At 39.9% G+C, this 13,003-nt stretch overlaps 1 protein-coding gene across 2 annotated transcripts in view; it reads left to right on the top strand.

The window, feature by feature from the left end:
- The window catches only part of Sf3b1 (splicing factor 3b subunit 1), an 87,533-nt gene that overhangs the window by 11,929 nt on the left and 62,601 nt on the right, over positions 1-13,003 (top strand). Inside the window, exons 3-4 of one of the 2 annotated variants that reach the window (XM_071657574.1) lie at positions 6,481-6,564; positions 11,800-11,926. In XM_071657574.1, coding sequence (XP_071513675.1) covers positions 6,481-6,564; positions 11,800-11,926 — 211 coding nt within the window. Of the gene's footprint in view, positions 1-6,480; positions 6,565-11,799; positions 11,927-13,003 lie in introns of those variants that run through there. The other variant, XM_071657575.1, reaches the window with a different exon arrangement.

Genomic DNA, 13,003 nt, shown 5'->3' on the forward strand with positions numbered 1-13,003 from the left:
CATCTCTATCAACTCTATCATATGCCTTCTCCAGATCCATAAATGCTACATACAAATCCATTTGCTTTTCGAAGTATTTCTCACATACATTCTTCAAAGCAAACACCTGATCCACACATCCTCTACCACTTCTGAAACCACACTGTTCTTCCCCAATCTGATGCTCTGTACATGTCTTCACCCTCTCAATCAATACCTTCCCATATAATTTCCCAGGAATACTCAACATACTTATATCTCTGTAATTTGAGCACTCACTTTTATCCCCTTTGCCTTTGTACAGTGGCGCTATGCAAGCATTCCTCTAATCCTCAGGCACCTCACCATGAATCATACATACATTAAATAACCTTACCAACCAGTCAACAATACAGTCACCCACCCCCTTTTTTGATAAATTCCCCTGCAATACCATCCAAACCTGCTGCCTTGCCGCTTTCATCTTCCACAAAGCTTTTACTACCTCTTCTCTGTTTACCAAATCATTCTCCCTAACCTTCTCACTTTGCACACCACCTCAACCAATACACCCTATATCTGCCACTCTATTATCAAACACATTCAACAAACCTTCTAAATACTCACTCCATCTCCTCACATCACCAATACTTGTTATCACCTTCCCATTATCCCCCTTCATTGAAGTTCCCATTTGTTCCCTTGTCTTACGCACTTTATTTACCTCCTTCCAAAACATTTTTTTATTCTCCCTAAAATTTAATGATACTCTCACCCCAACTCTCATTTGCCCTCTTTTTCACCTCTTGCACCTTTCTCATGCCCTCCTGCCTCTTTCTTTTATAAATCTCCCACTCATTTGCATTATTTCCCTGCAAAAACTTTCCAAATGCCTCTCTCTTCTATTTCACTAATAATCTTACTTCTTCATCCGACCACTCACTACCCTTTCTTATCTGCCCACCACCCACGCTTCTCATGCCACAAGCATCTTTTGCACAAGCTATCACTGCTTCCCTAAATACATCTCATTCCTCCCCCACTCCCCTTACATCCTTTGTTCTCACCTTTTTCCATTCTGTACTCAGTCTCTCCTGGTACCTCCTCACACAAGTCTCCTTCCCAAGCTCACTTACTCTCACCACGCTCTTCACCCCAACATTCTCTCTTCTTTTTTGAAAACCTCTACAAATCTTCACCTTCGCCTGCACAAAATAGTGATCAGACATCCCTCCAGTTGCACCTCTCAGCACATTAACATCCAAAAAGTCTCTCTTTTGCGCGCCTATCAATGAACACTTAATCCAATAATGATCTCTGGCCATTTCTCCTACTTACATGCATATACTTATGTATATGTCTCTTTTTAAACCAGGTATTCCCAATCACCAGTCCTTTTTCAGCACATAAATGTACAAGCTCTTCACCATTTCCCTTCACAACACTGAACACCCCATGTATACCAATTATTCCCTCAACTGCCACATTACTCACCTTTGCATTTTACATACTCCCACCACTCCTGTTTCAGGAGTAGTGCTACTCCTTCCCTTGCTCTTGTCCTCTTACTAACCCCTGACTTTACTCCTAAGACATTCCCAAACCACTCTTCCTCTTTACCCTTGAGCTCCGTTTCACTCAGAGCCAAAACATCCAGGTTTCTTTCCTCAAACATACTACATATCTCTCATTTTTTCTCATCATGGTTTCATTCACACACATTTAAACACCCCAATCTGAGCCTTCGAGGAGGATGAGCACTCCCCGCATGACTCCTTCTTCTGTTTCCCCTTTTAGAAAGTTAAAATACAAGGAGGGGAGGGTTTCCAGCCCCCCACTCCTGTCCCCTTTAGGTGCCTTCTACGACATATGAGGAATGCATGGGAAGTGTTCTTTGTTGTTTTATTATTATTTTCATTATATTTTGTTGCTGTCTCCTGCGTTAGCGAGGTAGCGTAAGGAAACAGACGAAAGAATGGCCCAACCCACCCACATACACATGAATATACATAAACGCCTACACACGCGCATATACATACCTATATATTTGAACATATACATACACAGACATATACATATATACACATGCGCATATTCATACATGCTGCCTTCACCCCGCCACACATGAAATGACATCCCCTCCCCCAGCGTGCATGGAAGGTAGTGCTAGGAAAAGACAGCTAAGGCCACCTTCATTCACACTCAGTCTCTAGCTGTCATGTGTAATGCACCGAAACCACAGCTCTCTTTCCACATCCAACCCCCACAAAACTTTCCATGGTTTACCCCAGACGCTTCACATACCCTGGTTCAATCCATTGATAGCACGTCAACCCAGGTATCTTCTGTTTCCCCTTTTAGAAAGTTAAAATACAAGGAGGGGAGGCTTTCTTGCACCCCACTCCTATCCCCTTTAGTCACCTTCTACGACACAGGGAATGCGTGGGAATATTATTCTTATTATTGTTATACGTAATTGCTGTTTCCTGCATCAGCAAGGTAGCACCAGGGAACAGATGAAGAATGGCCCATCCACTCAAATGCACATATATATACATAAACACCCACACGCACATATACATACTTATACATATATACATGTACATTCACATACACAGACATATTCATATCTACACATGTACATATTCATACTTGCTTGCCTTCATCCATTCCTGTCGCTACCCTCTGCTTCAGCAAGGTAGTGCCAGGAAAACAAACAAAAAAGGCTGCATTTGTTCACCATCACTAGCTGTCATGTGTAATGCACCGAAACCACAGCTCCAGGCCCCACAGACCTCTCCATGGTATACCTACCCCAGAAGCTTCACATTCCCTAGTTCAGTTTACAAGTAGTATATCTTTTGGCTGGTTGGTTAGTTAGGGTTTTAGGCCTCTCTACTGCTGAAATCATTACCCTATTTACTGTTCTTGTTATCTGTATGCAAGGCATTGATGATCTTCCACATTAGCATTGGCAGTGTGTAGGACTACATTCCTACATTTTTTTATTTAGTGTGCTAGGCAGGCACAGGGACATCTTTATTCATGCGTTTGATTTACACCATTTTTATGATAATGTCCATGTTCCATTTACACCTTTTTATAATTTATGTGGGCTTATGTTTGGAGTGACGTGATGATCATTGGGCTGGAAGCAAGGTGTTGCAGTGTTGCCAGCTTTACTCATTAATCACATACATATGTTGATGGAATGCAGCTTCTTGTCTTGCAATCCTCAGTATGTTGATACAGTCATCAGGCACAGAATGCTATGCTGCTGAACTATACTGTATATTGAACATGTTTTGCCCCTTGCATCATGCCACCGAAATATCTTTTATATTTTCCTGGTACCAGTTGTGCTAAGAAGCATAAGGCCATCACCATTGAGGTTAAGATGGATGAACACAAATATAATGAGAGAGGTGAGTGAACAGCTAATATTAAGTGTGCCCTTTGTCTAAGTGAATCTACTTTATGGACTATTTGTGATAGTGCAGAGATCAAGGAGAGTGCCAAGAGTGGAACATTAATCTGTGCATCTAAGACCGTGTATTCCTTATGGCCTATTTGTGATAGATAGCGCAGAGAAGATCAAGGAGAGTGCCAAGAGTGGAACATTAATTATTGCATCCAAAACCTGAAGTTCAATTATGGAAAAAATGGAATGAATGTGATTATATGGATCAAACATTAAACTCATGAAAATGTTCGCGTTAGCATGCTTATACAAGCAAAGCCCCGAAGTTATAGTATGACTGCATGGATAAAGGAGTAGCAGACATTTTAATCAAGTTTCGTTTGGTTCGTGAATTTTAGTAAATGCCTCAGTCACCGTAACTTCAAGATGACTGATGAGGCTATTTCTGCTGATGTTATTGCTGCTGAAACCCTAAAGACCATTAATGAAGAAGGTGATTATTTTCTTAAACAGATTTTCAGTGCGATTGAGACCAGATTATTTTGTAAGGAAGTACCTTTGAGAATTTACATTTTGTGTGAAGAGAAAAATGCACTAGGATTCAAAGCTACCAAAGAGTGCCTCACGCTTGTGGTGGTGGTGGTGAGGGGTGCCAAAGGTGATTGCAAGCATAATCCTTTAATATTAGGTCTGCCATTCAAAAATCTCTGGGTTCATATTGGATATGTGAAGTAATTTTTGCATCTATTACAGCTGCTTCCTGACTCATGTAAGGGTAATATTCCCAATGATATTACATAAGTTGAAATTTATGTAAGTCAAAAACCATATGATTTCACCTAAAATCCCATGAACCATTAAAGATTGTCAGCTTGTGTAAAATAGTTGGAATTAGGAATGATAAAATAGAAATTGAAAATGTGAGAAGGATATGTGTTGTGGAAAAGAATCATAAAGAAATATTCATGGATGAGTCTTTTATGATGTTAAGGCAGTGCAAGATGTATGGTAAATGATAGGTCGGTCAGGAGGATATTTGTTAGCATATTGGAAAGTACAATGAATGTCTTTTCAAGGATTTGATAAGAGCAAGGTGCACAAGATCAAAAAGGACAGTTGTGCTGAAAACAATTTGGGGCAATTTTTAGCCTGAAATAGGGCAAAAAATGCATTTAAAAAAGGGGCAAGGCATTATTTACAAATATGAAAAAGAAAAGGTGCCACATTGGTAGGGAAAGGCATTGAGCTCAGCAGAAATGGCTCATACAAAACACTAAGGATTGGTGAACTGTCAGGGGAAGAGATAGGTGTGAAAGAATTGATTAGAGCCAGGGATATTTTGGATGAAGATGTTAGAGCAATGATTGAGGATTAGATGATATGAAAGAAGTTTTTGTCTGGAGATGGTGCAGGTGGATACAATGGTTTCAGTGGATGAGTCTACATAATGTGCAAAGTAAAAAATTATGTTGTGCTTATGTAACTTTGGAAGCACATGTCTTACTTTAATGTGCTGGGCATGAGTTGATGTTTATGAATGATTTTCACTGGTCATTGATACCTTATCCATTGTATCAGTGGTAAAGGAGCTAATAGTGATAGTAGATGGATAGATAGATATGTGTTTCTTCCTTGTTAGAACTTTTGAGATGCAGGAGGATCTCAGTTGCTGGAATTGTTATGTGCTTTAAACACACAAGCTTCTCTTTAGCTGAAGGAAAATTGTCCAAGTGCAATGCGCAAACTTTGATGTATTCTTTGCTGCACCCAGTACACCCACCTTTTCCCCTATGTGGCTAGGGGAAACAAGAAATAATTCCAAAGTTTGGGAAAGTAATCCTTAAGAATATAAGATGCACCTTAATAATTGTAAAACAGCAAAGAAACCAAGTCATGATACTGCCTTTGCTCTTTGAAGACATTTACAAACTCACATGGTGTTAGGATCAGAGGAGTGGTAGATGGCTAGGATCAGAGGAATGGTGAGATGGCTAGGATCAGAGGAGTGGTGACATGGTGTACAGTAGTACCAGTGTGAGATGGTGCACAGTAGTAGCAGCATGACTAATAGGCCATGGTGGCCTATGCTATGTACATGTACTACTTAGAATATAATGCATACTTAACAGGTATGAAACAAAGTAAGATCAAGACGACAAGGATTTTCCCAGTTGGTAGTGGAGGGGGTGTGGAAACATTTATGCAGATCTTTGGACATTCCATGCACTGTTTCAAAGTCATTATCACTATTGTTCATTCTTTGGGCTTTTATGTTACTATCCCCAACAAATTGTATATGATTTATCAATCTAATGCAGTTGTAAAATAAATTTGTCGTGAGTCTCAAATAATTCTGGAACTTATTGACAGAAAATGAGCCAGCAGATTATGAGTGAGATTTTTTTGTTGTGTGGATGAATATACTTTCTCTTGGCAGTTTATGGTTACTACCCTGGCATACTTATAAAAGCACCAAATTAAAACAACAAAAGTCGTATCCTGCATGGAAACAACAAATATACGAAAGCTATGACCCTTTTGAAATAGATTGCACCTCACTTACAAGAGAAGTAAGCTTCTACATCACAAAATCCTTTTAACATGTTTATAGTTTTATTTTTATAATTTTTGTTTTATATTTTTTTCTTCAATTTTTTTTGTTGTGGATTACTTAGTTTCAGTTGCCCATAGATTTTTCTCCAGGATTTTATAATTTGTACATGCTGATTGTTTCATTGCACCTTTTGTGAAAATTGATTTTGCTTAACAGAAGCATAATATAAAAGAAATGTAACTGACATTTAAAGTAAGGCATCATATCAGTGAACAGGAATAGATTACCAGTATAACTTTAGCTTTCATCATATTACATGGGTTACAGTTGCAAAGTGCTTCTTTTTTATTTTCTCTATTTTCACCAGGTTTGGCTGCACTAGGGTAGTTGATCTATTGTGAATTAGCAGTGTCATTAAAGTTTTGAATTAAGGAATTTAAAATCACTGTCCACATGTAAAGATGCACACATCCCCATAGCACATCATTATCTCTTAGATTTTCATGACAAGATGGTAATTGAGTGAAGCATTTTTTCTTAATTTCAGGATGAGGATGATGATGGGGGGACTGCTTTTGGTAAGAAAGGTGGTAACTCTTACACAGCACCCCAGCTCTTCATTAATGAAGTGGTAAGTATTTTTACTGAAGTTAGTTTGATTAGAATGCTGAGTTGTGTAAAGTCAAGAGGAAGATACAGTGGTTGAAAAAGAGGACCAATGAGAGTTGGGGTGAGAGAATATTATTAAACTTTAGTGAGATTAAAAAGATGATGTGGAATGAGGTAAATGATGTGCAAAAGACAAGTTAACAAATGGAGACATCGGTGAAGGGAGCAGAAGGGGAAGCGATAATAGGTAGTGATAGGATGAGGAGATGGAGTGAGTATTTTGAAGGACTGTTAAATGTGTTTAATGACAGAGTGGCAGATGTAGGGTATTTGGGTCAGGGTGGTATGTGAAATGAGAAAGTCAGAGAGAGAGTGGTTTGGTAAAAATAAAAGAGGTGGTGAAAACCTTGCAAAAGATGAAATCTGGCAAGGTGACGGGATTGGATTGCATTGCAATTGAATTTATTAAAAAGGGGTAATTGCGTAGTTGATTTGTTGGGAAGGATATTCATTGTATGTATGAGTCATGGTGAAGTGCCTGAGGATTGGAGGAAATGCATTTACAGATAGTCCCAGACTTATAATGGTTCGACTTACAATTTTTCTACTTTCTACTGTACAACGGTGTGATATCGATACAAATTCAGTAGAAAACATACTTTGAAATTTGAATTTCTATCTTTTTTCGGGCTAGCGATATGCTGTAAAGCATCATCGAGTTGCAGCTTTCAGTCAGCCACACGATCATGAGTGTAAACAACCGTATTAAGTCTATTTTTGACATATGATATGTTTGACTTACAATGGATTTATCGGGACATAACTCCATTGTTAGTTAGGGACCAGCTGTTTAGTGAGTGCCATTGCATGAAGGCAAAGGGGATAAAGGTGAGTGTTCCAACTATAGAGGAATAAGTTTGTTGTGTATACTTGGAATATTATATGAGAGGGTATTGATTGAGAGGATGAAGGTATGTACAGAGCATCAGACTGGGGAGGAGGAGTGTGGTTTCAGAAGTAGCAGAGGAAATAGCTTTGCCACCCCTCGTCGTAATGCACTGTAACCACAGTCCCCTATTTATATCCAGGCCCCACACACCTTTCCATGGTTTACCCAAGACATTTCACATACCCTGGTTCAGTCAACTGACAGCATGTTGACCCCTGTATACCACATCATTCCAATTCACTCTATTCTTTGCATGCCTCTCACCATGTTCACTCAAAATCTTTTTCGCTCCATCCTCCCACCTCCAATTTGGTCTCCTGCTTCTCCTTGTTCCCTCCACCTCTGACACATGTATCCTATTTGTCAATCTTTCCTCACTATTCTCTCCAGATATCTGAACCATCTCAACACACCCTATTCTGCTCTCTCAACCACACACTTTTTATTTCCACACTTCCCTCTTACCTTACACCACATATTATCCTCAAACATTTCATTTCCAACACATCTACCCTCCTCTGTTTAACCCTGTCTACAGCCCATGCCTTGCAACCATATGATATTGTTGGAACTAATATTCCTTCTAACATACCCAATTTTGCTCTCTGAGATGATGTTCTATCCTTCCACACATTCTTCATTGCTCCCAGAACCTTCACCCCCTCCTCTACCTTGTGACTCGCTTCTGCTTCCATGGTTCCATCTCCCAGATATCTAAAACACTTCACTTCCTGCAATTTTGTCAATTCAAACTTACTTCCCAATTAACTTGTCCTTCAACCCTACTGAACCAAGTAACCTTGCCCTTATTCACATTTACTCTCAACTTTCTCCTCTCACACACTTTTCCAAACTCAGTCACCAACTTCTGCAGTTTCTCACTCGAATCAGTCACCAGCGCTGTATCATCAGCGAACAACAATGGACTCACTTCCCAAGCCCTCTCATCTCCAACAGACTGCATGCTCACCCTTCTCTCCAAAACTCTTGCATTTACCTCCCTCACCACCCCATCCATAAACAAATTCAACAACCATGGGGACATCGCACACCCCTGCCACAGACAGACATTCACTGGGAACCAATCACCCTCCTCTCTTCCTACTCGTACTTCTGCCTTACATCCTTGGTAAAAACTTTTCACTGCTTCTAGTAACTTACCTTCCACACCATAAACCCTTAAGACCTTCCACAAACCATTTTTATCAACCCTATCATACGCCATCTCCAGATCCATCAATGCTACGTAAAAACATATATTGGAAATGAAATGTTTGAGGGGAATATTTGGTGTGAGGTGGTTTTATTAAGTAATGAAAGGATAAGAGAAATGTATGGAAATTAAAAAGAGTGGTTGAGAGCAGAAGAGGGTTTGTTGAAATGTTTTGGACATATGCAGAGAACGGGTAAGGAAAGGTTGACTAAGAGGGTATATGTTTCAGAGGTTGATGGAACAAGAAGTGGGAGACCAGATTGAAGGTGGAAGGATGGAGTGAATAAGATTTTCAGCAATCAGGGCCGGAACATACAGGAGGGTGAAAGGCATGCAAGAAATGGAGTGAATTGGAGTGATGTGGTATACCGGGGTTGATGTGCTGTCAATGGACTGAACCAGGGCATGTGAAACGTCTGGGGTAAACCATGGAAGGGTCTGTGGGGCCTTTATGTGGATAGGGATCTGTTGTTTCAGTGCATTACATATGACAGCTAGAGACTGAGTGTGAACGAATGTGGCCTTTTTTGTCTGTTTTTTGGGCACTACCCTGTGGGGCTGTGTAGCGCCAGCAATGGATGAGGCAACCAAGTATGAATATGTGCGTGTGTATATATGTATATGTCTGTATATGGAGTGAAAAAGATTTTGAGTGATTGGGGCCTGAACATGCAGGAGGGTGAAAGGCGTGCAAGGAATAGAGTGAATTGGAACGATGTGGTATACTGGGGTCGACGTGCTGTCATTGGTTTGAACCAGGGCATGTGAAGCGTCTGGGGTAAACCATGCATAGTGTGTGGGGCCTGGATGTGGAAAGGGAGCTGTGGTTTCGGGCATTATTACATGACAGCTAGAGACTGAGTGTGAACGAACGGGGCCTTTGGTGTTTTTCCTAGCGCTACCTCGCACACATGAGGGGGGAGGGGGTTGTTATTCCATGTGTAGCGAGGTGGCGATGGGAACAAATAAAGGCAGACAGTATCAATTATGTACATGTGTATATATGTATATGTCTGTGTGTGTATATATATGTGTACATTGAGATGTATAGGTATGTATATTGTGCGTGTGTGGATATGTATGTATATACATGTGTATGTGGGCGGGTTGGGCCATTCTTTCGTCTGTGTCCTTGCGCGGGAGACAGCGACAAAGCAAAATAATAATAAAAAAAAATAATATATATATATAGGTTTGCGGCAGGGGTGTGTGATGTCTCCATGGTTGTTTAATTTGTTTATGGATGGGGTTGTTAGGGAGGTAAATGCAAGAGTTTTGGAAAGAGGGGCAAGTATGAAGTCTGTTGGGGATGAGAGAGCTTGGGAAGTGAGTCAGTTGTTGTTCGCTGATGATACAGCGCTGGTGGCTGATTCATGTGAGAAACTGCAGAAGCTGGTGACTGAGTTTGGAAAAGTGTGTGGAAGAAGAAAGTTAAGAGTAAATGTGAATAAGAGCAAGGTTATTAGGTACAGTAGGGTTGAGGGTCAAGTCAATTGGGAGGTGAGTTTGAATGGAGAAAAACTGGAGGAAGTGAAGTGTTTTAGATATCTGGGAGTGGATCTGGCAGCGGATGGAACCATGGAAGCGGAAGTGGATCATAGGGTGGGGGAGGGGGCGAAAATCCTGGGGGCCTTGAAGAATGTGTGGAAGTCGAGAACATTATCTCGGAAAGCAAAAATGGGTATGTTTGAAGGAATAGTGGTTCCAACAATGTTGTATGGTTGCGAGGCGTGGGCTATGGATAGAGTTGTGCGCAGGAGGATGGATGTGCTGGAAATGAGATGTTTGAGGACAATGTGTGGTGTGAGGTGGTTTGATCGAGTGAGTAACGTAAGGGTAAGAGAGATGTGTGGAAATAAAAAGAGCGTGGTTGAGAGAGCAGAAGAGGGTGTTTTGAAGTGGTTTGGGCACATGGAGAGGATGAGTGAGGAAAGATTGACCAAGAGGATATATGTGTCGGAGGTGGAGGGAACAAGGAGATGAGGGAGACCAAATCGGAGGTGGAAAGATGGAGTGAAAAAGATTTTGTGTGATCGGGGCCTGAACATGCAGGAGGGTGAAAGGAGGGCAAGGAATAGAGTGAATTGGAGCGATGTGGTATACCGGGGTTGACGTGCTGTCAGTGGATTGAATCAAGGCATGTGAAGCGTCTGGGGTAAACCATGGAAAGCTGTGTAGGTATGTATGTTTGCGTGTGTGGACGTATGTATATACATGTGTATGGGGGGTGGGTTGGGCCATTTCTTTCGTCTGTTTCCTTGCGCTACCTCGCAAACGCGGGAGACAGCGACAAAGTATGATAAAATAAAATATAAATATATATATATATATATATATATATATATATATATATATATATATATATATATATATATATATATATATATCCATGGGGATAGGGGAGAAAGAATACTTCCCACGTATTCTCTGCGTGTCGTAGAAGGCGACTAAAAGGGAAGGGAGCGGGGGGCTGGAAATCCTCCCCTCTCGTTTTTTTTTTTTTTTTTTTCCAAAAGAAGGAACAGAGAAGGGGGCCAGGTGAGGGTATTCCCTCAAAGGCCCAGTCCTCTGTTCTTAACGCTACCTCGCTATTGCGGGAAATGGTGATATATACATGTATGTATATATGTTGATATGTATATGTATATATATGTGCATGTACGGTTTTTCATGTATATATGTATGTATAAGAGTGGATGGGCCATTCTTTAATCTGTTTCCTGGCACTACCTCTGATATGGGAAACAGTGATCAAAGATAATAGAATATGATAGATGATTTTGTGTGTGTGTCTGTGTGTATACATGTTCAATAAACATTGCTCTGTAAATCATATTGTAGGACATGTAAATCATGGCCTGTGTATTTTATAGTTTTCCTTATAGCTCTCAGTCATTAATGTGCTTTACATATACCTTTCAGTTGTTAAGATGGTTTATAAGCTGTATCCTGCTATACTGTATTTTACTTGGAGTCAGTATGTCTTGTTCTTTACTCTTAAGAAATACATTTTCTGTAAATGTATTTTCAAGATAATAAAGATCTCATGTGTAATATATGCTTGTGGTAAGGTATATTTTATGATATTGTTACAGGCTGATAAAGATCATGACCCCATGGCACAGTACAAAAGGCCCACCATTGCAGACAGAGAGGATGAATATCGTGCCCGTCGTATCATGCAAGTCATTTCACCAGAGCGAATAGATCCATTCGCAGATGGTAGGTCAGGGCATATCTTGCCACTCTCACTCTTGTTAGAAACTCATGTTTGGACGATGAAGGCTGTTGCCTTTCATCTCTTGAGTGTGTTGCTTTCTCATGTGGCTGTGAAGAGTGCTTGGTCAGCCTCTGACACCAGGCACATATTGTTGAAGTTTGTTACATCATATTGGCTGATTCTTATTCTTAATTAATTATTAGTTTTGCTGCATGTGGCACCAATTTGAGGCTGGCCAAGCATTGGTGTATGTAAGGATGTACGACTGAACATTTTTTATCTCATAAAGAAGGGGAAACAAAAGATTTGCTTCATGCTGAGATGTTTTCATTTGTGCTTTTTTTTTATTTATATATATATATATATATATATATATATATATATATATATATATATATATATATATATATATATATATACATATACATATATATATCCTAGTATCAAATGTGATACATGTAACAGTCAAAAGTTATTATAAGAAATGGGGCCAAAAATGGCATAGAATTATGAGAGGAACAACCCACAAAAGCATCCACTACCTCTCTGCTGCTACTGGATCACCCCGCCAGGAATCACCACCTCTACTAATGTACAATCTGTTTTCTTTCCCCCTGCGGAGTGTACCGGCCGCCTCCTGTGAAGTTTCATCAGAGTCATGATCTTGAGCCTCTCAAAGACATAGATACAAGAATATATGATTGAACCTCTAGCTGTTGACTTGGGTTAAAAAGGTCATTGCTAATATAGTAGGAATATAGTGTTAAATTAGATATCTTCATTCTTCTGTACTCCTTAGTTTCAGACATATAGGAATAATTGTATTGGTAATTTATAGATTATAACACGTCACTTAGCTGTCTTGTAGCAGTTTTTCATAGATATTCAGAGAAAAGTTCTGTCCATGTATGTCTACATTTTCATATACAATCATACACTTATACAAGATTTTTCTGTACTTCATTGGCTTTCCCAGCTTAGTGAAGTAGCGTCAAGAATAAATGAACAGTTGCCTCACTTGCATATCTCCAGTCTTTACCTGTTGTGTATAATGCACCAAAATCAGAGCCCAACATCTA

Source organism: Panulirus ornatus, chromosome 65 (assembly GCF_036320965.1).
Source record: "Panulirus ornatus isolate Po-2019 chromosome 65, ASM3632096v1, whole genome shotgun sequence".
Classification (NCBI taxonomy): Eukaryota; Metazoa; Arthropoda; class Malacostraca; order Decapoda; family Palinuridae; genus Panulirus; species Panulirus ornatus.